This window comes from Nelumbo lutea, chromosome 3, assembly GCF_056320005.1.
Source record: "Nelumbo lutea isolate HS-2025 chromosome 3, American lotus-T2T, whole genome shotgun sequence".
In the NCBI taxonomy this organism is placed as follows: Eukaryota; Viridiplantae; Streptophyta; class Magnoliopsida; order Proteales; family Nelumbonaceae; genus Nelumbo; species Nelumbo lutea.
In genome coordinates this window covers 39,841,573-39,863,069 of record NC_142686.1, presented here as the reverse complement: position 1 = coordinate 39,863,069, position 21,497 = coordinate 39,841,573, and the positions used below count along the sequence as shown (strand labels likewise).

At 36.6% G+C, this 21,497-nt stretch overlaps 1 protein-coding gene and 1 long non-coding RNA gene across 2 annotated transcripts; both read right to left on the bottom strand.

The window, feature by feature from the left end:
- Nucleotides 1-6,225: 6,225 nt before the first annotated feature.
- On the bottom strand, nucleotides 6,226-7,509 carry LOC148864401 (uncharacterized). The gene is made up of 3 exons (XR_016110251.1): nucleotides 7,338-7,509; nucleotides 7,182-7,240; nucleotides 6,226-6,553 (listed from the first exon to the last, which is right to left on the bottom strand). It is a non-coding gene; the product is annotated as an uncharacterized LOC148864401 (long non-coding RNA).
- An 8,255-nt stretch (nucleotides 7,510-15,764) lies between these two features.
- On the bottom strand, nucleotides 15,765-20,471 carry LOC148864400 (importin subunit beta-1-like). The gene is made up of 3 exons (XM_088981461.1): nucleotides 20,164-20,471; nucleotides 16,834-19,263; nucleotides 15,765-16,734 (listed from the first exon to the last, which is right to left on the bottom strand). Exons 2-3 carry the CDS (start codon nucleotides 19,254-19,256, stop codon nucleotides 16,536-16,538), a joined length of 2,622 nt encoding a protein of 873 aa, XP_088837587.1. The 5' UTR covers nucleotides 19,257-19,263; nucleotides 20,164-20,471; the 3' UTR covers nucleotides 15,765-16,535.
- Nucleotides 20,472-21,497: the final 1,026 nt, after the last annotated feature.

Genomic DNA, 21,497 nt, shown 5'->3' with positions numbered 1-21,497 from the left:
AGTGAGAGCACAAATGTGCAACTGTGGCTGCATGTGACCCCAATGAAATATGAACACACCAGTATTGGAAAGAAATAACAAAGCATCACATCGACTGATTTTCTCATTTCATTGTTACAGCATATTTTTTTTTTCCATATAATTGCAATAAGACTTGGATGATAATGATGACGATCTCATGATATTATATCTTAAAAAAATATTTCTTTTTTAATTAATCGTAAGTTCTATTTCGAAGTTATTTTTGTTAAAAGGCTTCAAGTCATTCGATATCTTTTCCTTCTCACTAATATAGTTGTATTCGACATGCAAACAGAACAAAACAAGTTTAATTAGAAAAACCTCCAGATACTGTTCTTCCATTGATGGTAAAGACATAATCATTGTTGAAATGATCTGCAATATTGAATTTGCACTATTATATCCGATAAAGATAAGCCCAAAAAGAAAAAAATAATTGTGGTCCAAAACAATATGATTTCTATCCTTATGCGAGCTCCCACATATATGGACCAATGACCACTACCCAAATATTAGGACTGGGCAGGATCTGATCTACTGTGTAAGCATTTGTGGCCTGAGAATTTGTAACACGTGTCTAAGATAAATGCGGTGTACATGATTTTCTAACCCAGATATTTCATTTTCATATTTGCCGACCTGAAATGGTTGGGACTTGAGATAAGATTCAGTTGAATTATTTGGTAAGCAAGCACCAAGTTCTGCTCTGCTTTCCGTAATCAAACTAACATGTAGCGAATATCGCCAAAAAGAACATGTGAAAAAGCAACGCTATTGCCTATACTGTTACTATGTAGCGAGACCACCAGAAAATGGACTAAGTGCACGTTCGGGGGATAATGGAACCCAATGTTCAGTAGCTCTCTTACCTTGGCTTGGAGATGTCTTGTACTATTATGGGTAAAATTAACTTTTTGAAATCTTTGTGATGGGTCAAGAGATCGGATCTTGGTTGAATCTTGACGTGGGAGAGCGAAAAGGGAGACACGTATTGAACATCCGCCAACAAGGGAACATGTGCCAATTATAAAGGTCGGCACCAGCACCTGAGCTCCTCACATGAGAGTTCAAAATCAGCCCCCTACAAAATTGTCCCTCACAATGTTTCACAGCAAATCTCTGCACTGTATCGAAAATATCTCTCGATGATATATTAGAAATGATTTTGTCATCCCCAGGAGGTATTATCAATACATGATAGAAATGTACTGGGAGATCCTCACATGAAATGTACCAGACCTCAGTGGTGAACGACCTCAGACGCTAAAATGTGTCCCACTTATGAAGCGCACAACCATGGTTTTCAAAATCAGACCAGACCGGTCGGTCGGACAGGAAAAACCAGGATTCGGTTAGGTAATTAGTTCCATTTTTCCCCAAACCTATTTATTTTGGTCAGTAAACCGTTGAACCGGCCAGTTAACTGTATGAATCATCCAAACCGTTCGAATGATTTTGACCAATTTTTTTTATTTTTTTATTTTTGTCAGAATGGACCAGCCATTCGGGTTGACATTCTTCTAACCGGTTTGGTTTTAAAAACTATGAGCACAACGACACTCCCCAATAAGTATTTAAAGTGCCTTAAACCAACTCTATTATCCGCTTGCTCACTTGCTTTTCAGTTTGCTGACCAATTCGTCTCAACTAGTTTGGCGTAGACCTGTTCATGAGCTGGGTAGCCCGATGGGTTGGGCCAAGCATGAACTTTAGCCCGACCCCCAAACGGGCTTGTGCATGAACTTTAGCCCGTAGGCTTGACCTCGGGCCTAAAAGCCCAAGCCTGACTATTTTATGGGTCGGCCTCGGATTTGTCACAAAAGCCTGGCCTAACCCGACATTTGTATTTATTGTAAACCCTAGCCGATTAACCTTTCCTATTCCCTCTTTTCATCTTTTATCTTTCTCTCCTCATTCTCACCCTCAATAACCAGCGCGAATCCAAGCAAACAACCACTATTCTCAATCTCAGAAGTGACAGGCAAGCTCAGGCACGGTAGACTCAAGCACCGGTCATCTCTCTCTCTCTCTCTCTCTCTCTCTCTCTCTCTCTCTCTCTCTCTCTCTCTCTCTCTCTCTCTCAATTCTCACTCGCATGCACTCACATATTCTTAGGATTCAAGAACCGTCAAACTCAGGCACTGGCGCCAGCCGCGCCACTAGTGAACTCAGTCACCCCTCTCTCCGGTGGTGAATCTTCTCTCTCTCTCTCTCCACCATTCTTCTCTCTCTTGTCTCTCTCGTAGTTTTCATTCTCACGCATTGTTGCATATTCTCAGGAACCAATGAATTCAAGCATCGGCGATGGCGAACTTAGGCACCGGCGCCAGACGCACCACTAATGAACTCAGTCGCCCTACATTTCAGCCTCTATTAGGTCGGGCTTTGGGCTCGGGCCCAAATTATAGGCTCGTTGGTCGGGCCGGGCTCGGGCTCAGGCATGAAAAAAATATTGTTAATGAAGAACAAAAACCCGGCCATGAAGAGGTATAGTTTGGCCTAGCCAATCCTTTTACTTTCTTCGTTGTTTTGAGTGCCAGATTACTTTTCCTCAGGTATCATCTCAGGCCTCTAACCTTCTGTATGCATAAATTGTCGGATCCAGTTTAATTAATTTACCTGAGTCATCAGGACACTTCATTTGCTACTCGTCAACCTTAGTTCAACAATATCATTTAGCTTCATGACTTGTCCAAGTGATGGATGATGTAAACCTATCTCTTTTTAAATCAAATCTCAATGTATCCAATATCAACGTCGTGAATTTCTCACTGTAGTGATGCTAAGGGGTTTGGTGGTGAGTAAGATTTTTCTGCCAACTGGTCAATTATATTGCAGATTGATCTCTTATCCACCCGTTTAATTTGTAGTAACTAGCGGGTTGGTGGACAGAGAGCTCCCTTATGTGACAAGGTATAAAGGATAAATAATAGGACTGCAATTTGTAATGTCGTTCATCAAGCTTTGAAGTCCTTTTTTTTAAATAAAATTTAAAATTGCATTAAAAGCTCGGACAGAAGAGGGTATTATAGCTGAACAATTCAAGAAACGGAAGTTGTTTAAAGAGTACAAATATAAATATATACAGTGCAAATACATACAAAATACAAGATTTTGTATTCTATATATTTGTATTTGTATTCTTTCCAAACAGAGCTTAAATATATCACATATTTAGTGGAGAATTTATGCATTGTTTAGTGCAAGGTTTTAAAACCATCGTTGACTCGGGCGGTTAAACCTTTGGCCAACAAACCAGTCCTGCTACTAATTTCATTTTTATCCTAAAGTGTTATATATTTTAGAAAAATATATTGAAATGGTCAAAAAACCGTTAACTCAGACAATTGAACCATTCAATTCGAATAGCAATTCTTGGGTTTAAGTTAAAAACCCTAACATTCTATGTTCTTTCTTATTTCAAGCTCACTCCTTACTGCCGCTGGATCTCCTTCGTCCATGAACTTGGATGAGACATGATGAAGTTTTCTTTCAATTTCACCTCCTCTCCCTTCTTCCTCTTCTTCAATTGATTTTTCTTTGAATACGAACTCAGAAATAAATACGAGAGTAAATACTACAGGGCCATTGACAAATTTTTGAAAATAGATATCAAAAGTGACAATTTCCCTAGATTTTCTAGAGATGACAAATATGCTTAAATTGATGTTTTGAAATGACATGCACATTTTCTCCTATAGTTTATTTATTTTCTGTATCTTTTACCTGTTAATTATTATTATTATTATTATTTTTATTATTATTAAGTCATGAATTGACTCATTCGATGAAGATAATTGAACCATTGACCTAAAAACCGGACGCCAAACTACTTCAGTTTCCAGATCAATTTTGCAAACCTTGATTTAGTCATTTCTTGAGGCAATATTTATACCAAAGCTAGGCTTTGAAAATCAAGAAATTAGAAGGGCAAAACACCTCGAAATGTTGTTTTCACTAGAATCCACTTTCACAATAACCCGAAAAAGCAAAATGTTACTTAAATCAACCCAATCAAATAAGATTTTAAGTATCAAAACAAATCAATTAAGATTTATTTTTTCAAAAAAAAAGCAATTAAAATTCTGATTACGCAAAATCAAAATGCATGCATGGCAATGATGTGGCAGCATTTATTAAGAAAACAGCCAAAGTACCAAAATCCTACTCATAAAGCTGTTTCTAAGGTGGTGTATGGTGCTGTTAAGCTGCGGAACTGTTTCACTACTACATAGGCATTTTGAGTTATCAAACCATAATCCTGCTTTTCTATTTTTTATTTATTTTTAACCATAATCCTGTTTTTTTGTTTTATATTTTTTTGAACCATAATCCTGTTCAATTGAATTGATTCACAACTTTTTATTTATTGCTCTATTGAGAGTGACTTTGATGAAAACACTATTTGGATGTTTCTTGAGGAAGTATTTTAATTGTCCTATGTGATAACCTAATCGACTATCAAAAAAAAAAGTCCTTTGTGATACCTAGAGGTGTTTATGGATAATAATCAACAATAAATAATTTTGACATTATACTTTGCGTTCAAATTATTTTTTCCTATTTTTTCATGCTTAAATAAACTAAGGGGATCATGGCCATTTAAAAAAAAAACGGTGTTATGTCGGATTTACATAGGCATTTCAACAAACGTCCATATATTTTATTATTTGGTTCAGGCGTTTAATGAAAAATCGGGCATGCCTCGTAAATCGGGACCCCACCGATGCATGAAACGTTAAATTTGGCGTTTCATGCATTGGTGAACCGTTTCCCCCAACAGTTGACTGATTGGCGATTACGTGTATCCTATGTGATGCTTACCTGTCAGCACATACATGAAAAACGGTGATGAAAATCACCTTATCAAACAGCATAGTGTTATTCACTGCCTATGTGGCAGAAACTCTCTCAAACAAAATTAAAGCATTTTTTTGTGAAAAACGGGTCTTGAAAACATAAGCGTTTTTTTTTTATTTTTGAAAATTAGTTCCAATAAATGTCCATGCTTCCAAACACAATCTAAAAGTCTACCAACTGATGGTGACTCAGTTGATGGATGTTTTGACTTGTTGAAGTAGAGACCTGGGATCAAATCCCACTGCAACCAGATTAAAGGGTTGAGGTCAGGAGGAAGATGGACTACCCCCGATTGTGTAGCCCCATAAAAAAATTAAAAAAAATTAAAAAAATTAAAATATAAGTCTCCACAACGGGCTCAGATCTACTACACACAAATCCACTGGACATGACAGGTGAGCATACAGGTTGGGAAAATCTCCACAACACAATCATACCAAATACTCTCTAATTACACTACGGAAATCTTTGTACGTAGAGGACTTGATGTCTAAGCCAACAATTGATGTAAGATAAATACTTTGAATATTAGAACACGACAAATACTATGTCTCAGTGGTAGATTCATCATTTTCTGTTGTATTATTTATGCTCTTCAAACTTCTTTTTTTCCTAGATTTATAATTATTCATCTTGAATAAACCCTTAAAAGAGGAATCACAAAATCCATGGTCGAAGATTAGTTTTTCCTTTAAATTGTGTTTTATTTGATGAAAAAAAAGTAGGGAAATGAAGGAAAGGTAAAAAAATCTATATAAGTTTTATAAAGATTTTTTTTGCCTTTTTCTTCCTTTTCTTACTTTTTCTTTCAAACCAAACATAGCTATGGGTCGGCTAATGTTGAAAAAGAAAGGTACAAGACAGGCAAATCTCCATGATTGACAATTCATTTAGGAAACAATGTAAATAGGCAACTGCTTATTCCTTTTTTTTTCCTTTTTGTATTTCATTCTTTGTATGTGTAATATTTAGTCGAGATACACAAATCTTTCTTTTATTGTTTTTATTGTCTCTCTTCTTATTCTTTAATAACTTGCACCGATCATTCAGGCATTATGAAATAATCCAAATTATACGGTCCATCATCCATATGATCGTTCTAAGCTTGTATGGTCCTGATCGATCGGCGGTTTGATCAGGATATCTAAGGAACAATTTCTTTCTTTGGGTTGGGGGATGTTAATTATGAGAATCTCTTGCAGAAGATCAACCATGTGTAGAAGTGAGTGTAGAAATTTGAACGCTTAAGAGCTTAACCAAATTACAAATTTTATCTATTTTTTCCCCACCCCTTTATACCCAAGGTAAATAAGAATAGTAAGCAAGTAAAGCATACAACAGATGGATGGAACAACAATACCAAATTAATTTATATGTTGGTGTCCCTTAACACGAAAGATATCTCTCTCAACTCTCAAGGAGGGTGGAGGGAGAAAGCAGTACAACTGGTTATTTATTTTATCCATTGATGAGAGGAGAGAAGGAACAAAGGTTGATACGGTGAAGATCGATGAATAAAATTAAAGAGTCAAGGAGTCCTAAATCCACCACCTCCGACCGGGGGCTTCCCTTTATTCCTGGGGTCGTGCTTAGGGTTGGGCCCTGGATAGTCGTAATCTTGCACCGTATCCGCGGTCATAAGCTTCCTTGTCTTCACCTGATGGACGGTACCCTTCATCACACAAATCTTGTGGGTTAGCAAATTAAAAAGAGTGATTTAAGGCTACGTTGGGTTTGGTTGAATAGAAAATATATAAGAGAGAAACAGAAAGTTCTTAACAGATTTTAATTTGTGAAATACCTTAAAAACTTAATTACCCCTCACCCTTCTGTTTCTTTCTTATTCTCTATCAAACCAAACATATATAGCCTGAGAAATTCGACCAAATTAAGCATGTTTGCAGCTTGCACAGCACAAATGTTGTTGAAGCCCTGTAATTATATAATGATTTTTTTTTCTACTTCCTCGTATTTTTTTATATTGCACACTCACTTTGGTGTAGAATTAAAAATGGAGACTGAATTAATCCACATCTATTACATAAAAAATACTAAAGAGAAACAGCATTTGTAGTGTTAACCTTGGGGCCATGATCGATATATATATATATATATATATATATATATATATATATATATATATATATATATGCATGGTCCCTTATTTAGTGCCTTCATTTCATCAGAATATATGGTACTGAGTTGGTCATTGCTTTCATGGAATTTATGCATGCTTATGGAGGAAGAGACCAAACAACTGTATAACCATGGTTTAATTTCACACATAAAACTAAAGTTACCTGGTGAACTGGAATAAGTTTAGACTTGGTGTCAACCTCCACTATGCCATGAACGTTGCCTGCAAGAGAGAACAAGGCAGACTACCTGATGTTACATAAGCTAGTTAGCAAACTTCAGAAACGAGGTTTAGATCGATTGAGAGAGAACATGCTGACCTGAAGACGAGAAAATGAAGAGTATGATCATGATGAGAAGAAGAAGGAAGTTATTAATTTGAGACGGCATGGCTTTGTGATCTAGGGTTTTAAGAGGGCCAAGTAGAGAGTAATGACTGGGTATGCTTATATTCTTATAAGTGGGAAAGATAGGGTCACCAAAGCTTTATAGAGTGCAACCCACTCAAGAGAGCTTTATATAGAGTGACGATGAAATGCAACAACCATTAATAGCCACCACCCCCAAAGTCAAATGCACTAACTTTGTTGCGCCAGGAATCACATTAATTTCCTGTTTTTTCCCATAAAAACAGAAGATTAATTTCTGTTGAATGTGGACAAGCTGTCTTGCAAAGTCTCGAATTCTTGCCATTTTCATCTCGATCATTTCTCCTGTAATTCAGTTTTTCCTAGTTGTGACTTCCGAATAAATGCATAGCTTAATTCAGGGGAAAAAAAGAAAGAAAGAGGGAAAGGGGATTAGGGGAAAAGATCCGAGTCACCAAATAAATGTTCCAACATGATATATGCATGTCTGTACATCGATTACAGACATGGCGGGTCCCCGTCTGGATTTTCTGCTAACTCAACTCTACAGTCTATTCTACTAACTCTAAAAACTATCACCTTCCTCTCACTTATTTCAAGAGTCCAATTTTGGCAATAATTAATGGAGGGTATTATTTCCCTTCCATTAAAATAGGTTTCCTCTTTCAATAAACAATTAAAATAAGTTTCTATCAAAAAATAGATTTTTTAATATATAAATCTCTAACGAAAGGGCAATCACACTCTTCTTAGTTATTGCTGGACTCTTGAAATGGTTGAGAGACATGAAAAAAATTAGATTTTTTAAGCATAAAATAAGATATAAACGTAAAAGTTCATATACTAAAATGGCACATTAAAAAGTTTAGGGCCTAAAGTGGCACATGAAAAAAATTATTTATCTACAATTTACCCTATTTAAAGATCATATTCACCACAAAAAATCCAAAGGGCTTAAAAATATCTTTATGTTTTTTAATCATGGGGATTCCCGATGTACAATTACAAGGGGCTATGAATACAGTGTAAAAACAGTCTTGTGAGCAAGTGAACCCAAGTTCTTCATTTAGGGTTGACAATGTTTGACATCATATATGAACACTGTTGGTATGTAAATTTCTTGGCCCAAGAAGGGCAGTAAATAGGGTCCAATGTGAAATACAATTGAAATTGAAAGGAGTTATTGGGCCCACTAAGCAACCTGTCCGTACTTTTCCGGTAAAATTATGAGTTCAAGCCCAAGAAAGTGTAGTGTGGTGGGGTACATTGTATAGTGCAAATGGATCAGACCATTCCAATTCCATATCTGATCCTATTTGGACGAAATCGGGTCACCCTTAATCAGATCTTTGGATCGAATTGGATTCGGATCTCCCCACCCCCCATCTAGTCCGAGAAGGTTTGATCCAATGTATTATATATTTATAAATATAAATATTTATAATATATATATATATATATATATATATATATATGTGTGTTATTTATTTATAAATATATTATTTACATTATATTTTTATAAACTAGTTATATTATTTGTTTTTTTATAAAAAAACATGTATATATATGATGAAAATAATTAAAAAATACTTGTATCTTTGTTTTTTATTTAAATTGGTATATTTAATTTTTTTTCTTTTAATAATTTATTAATTTTAAAAGAAAACAAGTCGAATTGAATCAGATACAAATATCTGATAGAATTCGAATTCAGATCAGATCGGATCGGATCCGACATATCAGATTCGAATAACCCTGATTCGAATTTTATCCGATCCGTTTGCATTCCTACCATAAATTGAATAAGGGCAATGAGCATTAGTCCCATGCCACGTGGTTATCCTTAACCATCCCACTAAATTAAGTGTCAGAGTTGAGTATTGGTGTAGGGCCCATTATTTATGTCAATTAGAGAGATTTTCTCTCTAATCATGTTAAATTAGAATGATTCTCTTAGGCTCCATTTGTAACGAGAACAAATACAAATATGTAGAGCGAAACCTTATATTTTGTATTATTTTGTATGAATTTATACTGTATATATTTGTATTTGTTCTCCTCCCAAACTGTGAGTTAGAATTAAATAAAGAGATTCTCTCAAAAAACTAACTTAATAGGGCCCATTTAAAGAAGGATTTGCTCCTCGCAAAATTGTGTTGGCACCGTTCTCACAACCCTTTGAGCTGTGCATTGGAAACATCTCCTCATGAATAAAAAGGTAAAGTATGGAGACATTCCCAATGATTGAAAATTGTTGTGAGAATGGTGTGAGCACAATTCTGTGAGGACTGAATCCACCCTCCCATTTAAAGGTCAATTGAGGAGGGAAAATTATGGTTGAATATATTACTTTTCATGTGTGGGCCTGATCTTTTGCCAAGTGTCATTTGGTCCCAACTCCAATTATTGGGAGATCAGCTTCAGTCAGTGCAAGGCCCGTTCGAGCACTGTTCAAACAGCCTTTACAGCCTTGCATCAGGAATTTCTTCATACTTCTATGCTTTATTTGATGGGCAGATATTCCCAATGCAAGACTATGATGGTTGTTTGAACGGGCTTTGCACTGACTGAATCCCATTTCAATTATTGGGAATTGGACCAGAATTCAATGAGAGGACCCATTTTACTTATAACACATATTAGAGATCAAAAAGTATTCACTGGGCCCCATGTCAATCACTATGCTTAAATAAAAGAAAACTAGTATGCTCCTTTAAATCTTCTAAGTAGGGGTGTCAATTGATCGATTTTGGATTGGATCTAATTCGATCAAAACCTTATTACATTAGATTTGGTTGGTGCATTATAATTACTGAAATGGGTCAATCCAAAATAAATTGGTCCATATTCTTATTGGTCTGGATTGGACTTGAATAAAATTTCCAATAATCCGATCATGAGGCCAAATCCATATCGAATTTGAAATTGATCAAAACTAAAGACGGGATAAAATCACTTTTATGAAAGTATCTTTATGAAAGCACTTTTACAAAGGTAATTTTAGAAAAGCACTTTTACAGAAGCAATTTCATAAAAGCACTTTTATAAAAGTACTTTTACATGAAAGCACTTCTACAAAAGTACTTTTACAAAAGAAATTATATGAAAAGTACTTTTGCAAAAGTGCTTTTGCAATGCCAGAGGGTATATTTTTGTAATTTTCAGATTTTCTTCATTCTAATATATTTTTGTAATTTTTTATATGTTCTGTTTTTTTATATAATTTTGTATATTCCATTCAGTTTGAATTAAATCCAATCCAGTCTAGTTACATTTTAATATATTGGATTGGAATTTGTTTGTATTGAATTTGGATTGGATTGTGTCTAATCCATTTGTAAGTGAACTCACATTGGACTGGATTGGGTTGAACCAAATCTAGTCCAATTGACACCTCTACTTCAAAGTGGGTTCACCTAATGAACCTTTATAAATAGAGGAGAAAACAAGAGGAAAGGTCCCCTCTCTTGGCTAGGTTTCTTTCTTTAAAAAAAAAAAAAAAAAGAAAAAAGAAAGGGACGGTTGCACCAAAATTAAGGTTAGGATCCCTCAAACTGCTATAATTAAAGCCTTTTATGATCGAAGATAAATCTTTTAACCCTCAAGTGGCCACAACAAACAATTGTTAGAAATCACTCCAAAAGAATGTCATTAACTATATTGCTCCTCAATTGAATTGGTGTTTCTCTCCTCTTACAACCAAATCTTTCTATAGTGATGAATTGTCCTTAGTGGAAAACTTCTTTACCCAAAATCAACTGTTAACTTTCACTCATGGCTGCGAGTTACAGTGAGTTTATGTGTATTTTTTCTCTTTTGAAATATTTCAAAGCAAGTGTTTTAATTTTTGTTTTGTAAGATTGGGCCTCAAAGCACTTGTGCGGGTTCTAGTTTCAAGGTGCAAGTGATCTAGGAAAAAATGTTTATTATATTCTTGGATTCTACGTACGACAAGAAAATAAGAGGCTGTTCATTGCTTAAAATAAGAGGGAAATTGAAAAGAGAGAGGGAGAGAGATTGTATCCCACTTACATTTTTCACACAAAAATTTAATTTGTCCTCATTTTTTGTGTTTAAAATTTACGCATAAAATTTGTTTCGACAAACACGATTCAAATGCAACATAAAATTAGTGAATTCGAGTTTACTTTAATCATGCTCATGTCAAATTGAGTCAACTTGTTTAACACAATTAATAAAAGTTTTAATTTTCTGTTGACCCCTTAATTCAAAATGACTTGTTTATAACACAAAGTTTCAAATATATACTATTATGGTAGATAAGGATGACATTGAATGGTTTTTTATAAATTTGTTTAGTCAATAAATGATTAAATATTTATTTTACTATTTAAATATATTTATTATTTATCTTAAATAGATTAATCATGTTGATTTCATATTAATTCGAATTATATGCATTATTTAATATAAAATAAAACATGTTAATTGTTTCTAAGCCGTATCATATTGTTATTCGTATAATAAATAAGTTGTGTTCATGTTTGAAAATTTTGATAAAAATTATAGTCGTTTTATGATCGTATCAACTCATATATCCAAATATGAATTATCTCTACTCATCTTGAAACAACAAAATAACATGAGTCGCTATTCCTATTTCCTACCTTCAAATTATCTCTTGCATTCAATGAGAAATCATTTCTGTCATTCCGAGCATAGGATTAAAGAGCATTAAATATCTAAAGACATACTCATCTTTGCTGGTTTCCCGAAGCAGAGAAGGTGAGGTAGAGATATGGGCTTAGGATAATTTGGTGCATGTAATAAGGTGCTTCAATTACCACCACTTAACGAGAGTCATGGAAAAGCTATTCCAGGGAATGCAGGAGCAGGTTGATGTGGGACTATGGGTGCTTCTACAGATCTTCTTGGGCTCGATTTTGCTATAGCACATACCAATCATGTAGTAAAAGGGATTAATTGCATTAGATATCGGTTTAATTCTCGAAAGGTAAAGAATTATTTTTGTTAAGACTGAACACTGACGGGATAAAAGACAGTCTAACCCTGTCGCTGAGGGTTTGGGGCCGTAGTTGGTACAGAAAAACTCTGTAAATGGGCTGTAATTAAAGTTGTAAATCCTGCCGGCACGATTTTGGTCCAGCTGTGCCTGGCATGGCATGATGGGAGAAACAGGATTCTCGATGCAAGACTATAATAGCTAATATTCCAACAGTGTCCGATCTCATGATGGGATGGGCTGTTGCACCGTCTTGATAGCCTGTAGTATGGTGTATGTAAACAATTGTTATATTATTTCATTTTATATATATCAAAATTCATATAAAATAAAAATTTAGGATTTTTTTTTAATTTTTTATCTATTTTATTAATTTATTTTAAATTTTTTTTATTTTTAATTTTTTTGTAAAAAATATACCTCATGGCTTGGCTCAGCTTGATACAAGGCTCAGCCTACGGGTCATTTCAACCTGCGACACAACACAATATGGCTCGGGCTATGGATTGTACTGTGCTAGATCTCTAAAATATTCTAAAAGTAACAAGCACGGGCCAACCTGGCCTCCAGACTAACATAGTATAAGCCAAAAGCATTGAACATGGTCCAATTTACACCTCTAACTATAATTAAAACGGCCCTACACCTCCAACCGTAATTGATACAGTAAATCTGATTCAACATCCAATTTAATTATTTGGGATTTGAACATCTGTTAACTAAATTCAATGCAAAATTGACACATCCAATCCAAGGTATGCTGCCGGAAGACATTATACGAAGAAAGCTTTGACCAATCAAACCTCCTCCATGAAGACTTTGATGGTACATTCTCAAATGAGAATCCAAATATGGATAGTGGCCGTCAAATCATATCATAAAGGCTACGCACCCACCACTATTCACTAATGGTGATTACCTAACTGAACTTATATATGCATTTATCCTCTACTGCTTTGCATTTCCAACTTCCAAGCCTAACCTTATAAAACAATTCTCCATTTGCACTTTCGGACATTCAAAGATTCCATAAATCAACAATGACTATGTAGGTCTACGTCTGACTTTTTCTTGGGCAAAATAGGAGTAAACTTTAATTAATGTCAGCAGAAACATTAAGTTCCTTACATAGGCACATAGCTAATATTTATATTGTATTTACATGACCAAAAGGCGAAATAATGAGCCAACGAGTAAAAGAGGGATAAAGAAAGTTCTATAACATGTCAAGGCACTCGAATTGGCTTTATTTTCTTTGCCTTCGATAGTTTAGTTTGAGTGTCCATGCTACCAGATTCCAGATTTCATGTTAATTAATGTCTACCGGCGGTTCGGACTGGATCGGACAGTTGGACCGAAAGAAGAGAGAACCGGTAATCTGATTTATTTCATTTCATCCCAAAACCGTTTTTTCGTTAAAACCATTAATTTGATAGTAAATTGCTGATTCAGGTGGTTAAATCATCGATCCTAACAATGATTTTTAGCTGTTTTTAATTTTCTAGTCAGAATAGACCGTTTATTCGGACCAAATAATCGACCATTCGACCTGAGAACTGGTCCCCAAAATGGTTCCTGTCGGATTCAATTTTAAAAATGACCTAAGCGTCTGGTTTGTTTCACTTCAGGAGTTCCTTTCCAAATTTTCTTTTTCAAACAAAAACACTTCATTCATTCAATAATTAATTGTCTGGGATAAATTATGACACGGCTTTTGGAGGAAGTATTGCCATTCTCATTGATTGAGAAAAAAACACTAGGGGTCTACAGTTTTCAGCGGATCTGCACGATCTTTGAGAAGAGCAGGTGCCGTCTTGGCACATGAGATGGCTCTTTGCACAGAATTCGCATCAACACCCCACGGAGCACACACCATACGTGGCCCACAGCCCATCCCAACCATTTATTAGAAACATCTCTCCATGACATGACAAATACGGGAGATGTTTTCAATGCATGCTGAAATGTGCATGTCGGGCACCAATCTGATCTTGAACAATCCAATGAGCCATAGAATTCAACCCAATGTTTATGTGGCATGGTATTCTTTCTATCAGTGACACTCATGAAGCGTGGGGTGAATTTGGTTTCAAAATGTTGTTGTGTAGCCATAGAACCGAATCTTTTCATCACCTGTTTCTAGGTGGGGTTATGAATCAAAAAGTTTGGAATTTCTTCTCTTGCTTATTTGACATACACATTAATCCCTCACAACATATTGGTGATTAGATGAAAGCATGGTGGCATCAGTGCAAAACTGACTCTTAAGTTGACAATTTAATAGCTTTCACCCCATGTCCCATTCTTTGGATTATTTGGAAGGAGAGATGCAAAAGAGTTTTTGAAGGAAAAACTTCAACATCAAATGAGCTTATTTCAAGAGTGAAGAAGTGGTTGATTGATATTAATATCATCCAAAAACCCCCTCTCAATGCAAGCTGTAACAAACTTGTGCTCCAAACTCTTAATATTACAACCAGTCAATTGCCTACAAGAAGGTTCAAAATATCATTACATATCGACCTGTATCAATCAATACATATCATTGTGGGACCCTTCCGACACACCCCTACAATGGATGTATCGAGGGTCAGACCGGTTCAGGGGATGGAGGAGTCCGAGACCAACTCCCCTGGACCAGTTTTGAAAAAATAAATAAATAAATAAGTATCAAAACACCCGACGCGCCCCTATTGGCATATCGATATTTTGAACCTTGACCTACACTTACATAAAGATCAAACGAACTCTTAGTAACATGAGGCATTCTATTGGCCAGTCACTCATTGAGAGAAGGAAATAGGTGTGCAGAATTGGATAAATCTGATTGTATTTTTTTTAATTTCTTTGTTGGGGTGGATTTTAAGAGGGTGGTGATAAGTGCTTTTTGTATTGGGCATATGGGGCAAGGTGGGGTATGTCCTTCCCCTATATATTCTGATTTTCCATTTCATAATGGTTAATAATCTGAACACTCAATGAATGATGATTGACTGTTTATGCATAAAATATAAAAAAAGAAAGGAAGGCCGAGAGATGTGAGAGAGAGAGAGAGAGAATTACTATTCACTCTTTTATTTAACAAAGCAAACGAACACCGCAGAAGAGGTTTAATGGTGGGGTACCCTTCACTCAAAAATATTTTTGTATATAGCTTTATACCAGAATATGACAAACAATATTACAAAAAGATACACAACCCCGATCAAAAAGGGAACACACCAACCATCTTTCCAGACATTTTAATGTCACGGAACTCCTAATATGCCTGTACATACCACTACCTTCCATGACAGTAATCATGATGATTACATTTCACACAGCAAAGAATTGAAGATAATTGACCCACAAATCTAAGAATGAAAAAATATGTAATGAAAAATGAGACAAGGGAATAATGGAATGAATGTATACTAGGCAAAAGTGAAGATAATCATGAAATATGATCAACAGTGGATAATAAATGCCCTAAAATTATGTGGACGATTCCGAGCCGCACATATTGAGTATACAATAAAAATAAAAATAAATAAAGCTACCAGAACAACTAAGACAGACGGACAACTTGAACAATGCAGGACTCAACACAAAAAAATTCAAAAAGAGGGGGAGGGAGATGAAATGATGCAAATCAATGAGAAAATTTTGAATATTCCCTCTTGGGATGTCTTTAAGTGCCACAACACCTGAACAGAGTTTTGGGTGTAATATAATCCAAACACCGAAGCCTTCGGTTGCTTGCGCATAGGAAGGCACCAGCTAATTGGGAGGGATCAAATAGAACCAGTTCGGACATTGTGCTGGTAATGACAAAATAGTCAGAACCGTGTTCCCTCGACATTTCACTGCTCTAATCGCCGCCTCCCCAATTCCTCCCACACCAACATTTTTTTTCTTTTTTACGGTTTTTATGTACTCCTTCCGTTAGGGGGAGGCTTAACCACTTCTGCAAAGTGGGGGTCATAAACACCTACTTTCTCCATGCAAACTAAAAATCACCCACTGACCGACTCCATGGTGCTGAAACAAGAGCTAGTGGACAACGACCCCAATTCTTGTAGTGTGAAAATGGCGACAACCCAAAACATGGTATGCAATCTTGGACCCCAACTCAACACACCCAAATGCATGCAGGGACTTCCAAAAAATACCGACTTCCAGCAGCCTCAAACAGACATGGCTCGACTGATGGCCAACTTGGCCCAATCAGCAGATTCTTTAATCAAATGGTCATCAGATGACAAGCATTCATTTAAAAAGTCTCTGCTTGAGACAGACTGTTGAATCAAGGAAGCTGCATTACTACCCAGTGTATCAGCTAGATCTCCCAGTACTCCAATTGCAGTCTTAGTCACTGTATCGTCCCTGCAAATAAATAAATAAACCAATACAATGGTCAGTAACTAAAGATTGAAGACATGAAGGAAACATGAAACCAATATGCAAGGCCTCCGAGAAACTCACATGTCTTTCTCCATGTACAAGCTATCCAAGAACTGGATGATGTGAGGGGCATAGGGCATCAGCAGCTGTGTCTTGGGAGAATTCTTGAAGCCTTGGAAAATCCCCGAGTATGCTTCCAAGATCCCATTTCTTAGAAGATTGGTATACTCTATTATTTCATCATCAGCACCAGAAGCATGGGCAGACAGTTCAGCGGCACTCTGGAGCATGGGCATCGCATACATCAAGTACTTATCAAAATTTTCTCCAATCGCCAGGGCAATGTCACCAAAGCATGAGAATATAGGAGGCTTCACAGTCCGATGCAACTGATTGCTTGACAAATCCTTGAGGAGTTGTGTCATGATGCCATCACAGTATGGAAGTACCTTAACCTCCAATGCCCTGCATATATCCCCAACTACACCAACTGTGACAGCACAGACCTGATACTCTTCAAAATTCTGAAGACCCATTTCTAAATACTTGTAAAATTCTTGCATGTACTTGGCAAATTCTTGGCCTGTTGCATAAGCAAAGGCTCCAATGGCAAGCATTGCCTCTTCATGCACAGTGGCACTTCTGCAAGCAAAAACCCTCAAGAAGAGGCTCATCATCTGATCAGCATATTGCATGAACACAGACTTTGTTGGCTCAGAGGCCCCCAACTTCTGTATAATGACCTGCAAGCACCCACAGAGAAGACCTTGCAATTCGTTCTGCTTTTCCTTTTCATCAGATGAAAGTTTCTGGGCCTCTAGTGTCTGATGGAGTTCCATCATTATGAGAGGAACTAATTGCACCACCAACGGAGCTGTCTCATCTGTTGAACACCTCACAACTTCATTTAGAGTTTCATAAGCAGCAGTCCGGAGGTGGGATTCTCCAGCATCTTCTCTATGTGTCACATTGAGAAGGGCCTGAACAATTTCCTGGAAAAAAGGTGTTAGGGGGGAGGATGATGAGCCTACATCCTCATAACCTTGGGCTAGGAAATACAGAGCACCACATGCTTTCTCAGCAACATTGGGAACATCTTTCATGCTCTGAAGAAGAACTGTTATAATTTGTTGACAGTTTGCATGGGTAATGATAGGTGTCTCCACTGTTGAGCCATGAAGGAATTCAAAAATTCTTCCAAGGGTCCATGCAGTAGTGTCCTTCACATGGTTGTTTGGGTCATTAGTCAATGCACTGAGCATAAAGTTTAGGGCAACATTAACAATAGATGTAAGTTTCTCTGGTGTTGGACCTTCCAAGATCGAACCAAAGGCATAAGTGGCTGCCTCCCTCTGTCGCCAATCAGGTTTTGTTATATTCTCTTCAATAAAAGGCATAACAAGTGGAACAATATCATCTCCCACAGTCCTTGCAACCAACCCCAAACATGTACCCCCAGCCATTGCAAGGTTCCATGCCCCTTCATCCTGATCCTGATCCTCTTCTTGCTTAAGGAGTGTCTCCAGTAACAGAGGGACGAGAGCAGGGAGAGCCTGCTTAACAAAATAAAAGCAAGTAGTTTCAGAGTCACCACTTAAATCACCTCCATATTCTTCTAAGATATCTATCTCCTCATCACAAATCGAACTCCAAAATTCAACAGCTTGAAGCGCAACAGGCTCCTCATCCTCCCTCACAGCTTTTGCTGTAATGTTGAAAATGGCCTGCATGTAAGGGGATAGTTTTTCGTAATAAGTCGAAGAAATAGAAACCAGACATTCAAAAGCTGCTTGCCTAATCTTTAACTCTGGGGACAAGGTTGCCTCACAGACAACTTTCATGATATAGTCACGCTCCATATCATTGGTGAAATTAGCCTGTGCAAATCCCAGAGAATTATACAATGCTCTTGTGGCAGCAAGCCTGATATCAGTGTTCCCTTCAGAAGCATTCATACCCTGAACCACAGCTGTAAGTATCTTATTTACTTTATCTTGATCTACAACATCTGGAGAGACTTCTTCACACAAATACCCTAGAGTCTCAAGTGTGGCCTGTTTGACATGATCGGGAACCTGATGGATGTTATTTGACAAGAGAGCATCTATCAGCTCAGGCCACTGGTTATGCGGCAACTCAATTCCAGCAATCTTTGCAATGACTTGAGATGCAGTAGACCGAGCATCAGGTACAGGAGAAGAAAGGGTCTGTAACAAGCAAGTTTTGATTTGGGCTTTCACAGATGAGTCCAAGGACAACCATCTTTGAACAAGCTCAAACTTCCTATGTTGCTCCTTGGCATCCAAGGCATTCTTGAGGATCAAACCAGCTAACTTACGGCTATCAACAGGCTTATCATCATTTGCCAATTCCCCAGATAGGGATAACAAAAAACTAGGAAGGTTTTGCTCCTGAAACTGCTTCAAGCTTTCTTCTGCATGCTTCCGTACTGTGCCATCAACTGCTTGGGCATTCAAGAGAACCTGAGTGACTTCCATTGCCATCTTGTATCTGTTAAAAACACAGATGCAAAACTTATAAGTAAGGCTTGACAAAAGCCACTCATTGGTTATCCAAAAAGAAAACAAAAATGTTCCATGCTAGTTAACGAAGTCAATCACTCCATACAAACTCAACCAAGTATCAAAATCACAAAACTTGACAAAAATTATATTTCTTCCTTGAAAAAAAAAAAGATCCATTGCAATATGTGATCACACGAGTGGAAAGATTTTAGAATCATGATAGATCATAGATCTGGATAATTTTGAAAAATAGGGAAAATCATATAGAAAAATAGAAGAGAAAGAGAAGCAGGCGAGAGGTGATCAAATCGATAATGCTAATGAAATCTTTCTATGACGTTTTATCCTATCAGTTTTTTTCCTAAAAATCAAAACCTGAAAGTCAATACTTGTGACTAAATCACTAAAAACCAGATCAGCCGCAGATCAGAATACATAAACCCAATTAAGGCGATTACTGGCATCAGAGAGCGGGATCAAAAGATCTAAAATCTAAGTTCTACTCCGTTAGAATAAATAAAAACGAATAAAGGATTAAACCTGGACTAGACCTTTTACGGGCATTGATTATTTGCTATTTCAAACCTAAAACGACTACAAATGAGGTATCCATACAAAAAAAAAAAAAAAAAATAGTCAATTTTCTCTCCCTAACACATCGCCATCAAACGTTCAAAACCCTAACATCAAAACCCCTGAACTTGGAAAACCCATTAAGACCCCCCAAAAAAAGAAGCCCTAATTCAGAGACTAAATCGAAGCCATACATTGGACCCTAATTCGAGACTACGTAACCGATATCACAAAAATGGTGGTTCTTATAAAAATTTCAAATCGATAATTGAAATATTGTTCAGAAACAACGGATTTTCAAATGAGAACTTACATAGGTTCGAATGAATCACGAATCCTTCTACACGATCAAGGGCGTCTCTCGAGTGAGAGTATTTGAAAGCCCTAGAGAGGCAACGAGGAAGCAGGAGAGAGAGAGAGAAGAAGAAGAAGCAGCAAACGCGGAATGTATTTTTGAAAACCCTAATGAACTCTTTTTTTTGTTAAACTGCTGAGAGTAGGGACTGCAAGTCGGGCAGGGTTGCGTCGGGTTAAGGTCAACCCTAATCCAAGTCCAAGTTTGAAATCGGCTTGGGTTCGAGTTGGCCCGACTTCTCTATTCCTCTTGCGGTCTTGCCACACGTTCTCATCTCTCAAAGGTTTAGGTCAGTTCAATTTTAGTATTATCATATTGGAAAAGAACATATTTATCATATGGTTAATCTTTTATTATATATTTATATATATTTTTTAATAATAATTATTATAAAGTCAAAAAAAACTGAAAAAACCAATGAACTGAACCATCGGTTAACCAATTAATTTTGATTTGATTCTGGTTACCGATTTCCAAAAACTGATACTACCAATTTGATTCACATAAAAGGCCCACGATTCAGGCCCGAACCATGAGCGCCCCTAATTTTACCTTTAAATTTGAAATTATTAGCATGCATGTCTTTATACCTAAACTAGCGGGGAGGGAACTGTAATGCACGGAAAAATATGAAAATCTGAATAATTTTATTTACTATTAATTAATGGGCAAATTTTTTAAACTAGCCCTCTAAGATTTAGTAAATTGAGTAGCTATATTCTTACCGTATTGTCTTTTATTCTTAGTATTTCTGATAATTATTGCCATCCTTAAATCTTAACGAAGACACACGAAAAAGTAGTTTTACCCTTACTTTAAGAAAGGGCATCAAATAGTAAATTACTATTTTAACCCTACATTTAATGGAACAGGCATTGAATGAGAAGAACATCATCGCCTGCAACAACAACCGCTGCAACTTCTGTTCAGCAATGCCCTATCTCTATCGGGATTATGATTGTTCAAAGAGAAGGCATCGTTGCCCTCTTGTTTGGCGCTTCGACTACTATACTAGGACAAACACTATATTCCACCACGGTTTGATGAAGGACACGGTCTGACAAGGGATAGGTAGGAATGAACGAGGAAGGGAGAACCAGAGAGAAATGAGAGAGGGGGAAGAAAGTGAGGTGTTTAAAGTGAGGGGAGAACCAGAGACAAAACATGCCTTTTAATTCCATTGGGGAATCTCAAACGGAAGAAGCAAAGACAGCAATGCTACAAACTTTCTTTCCTCCTCTACCATCGTCGCTGCAACTCTCTTTCCCTTCTTCTTTATCTTCTTCTTCAAA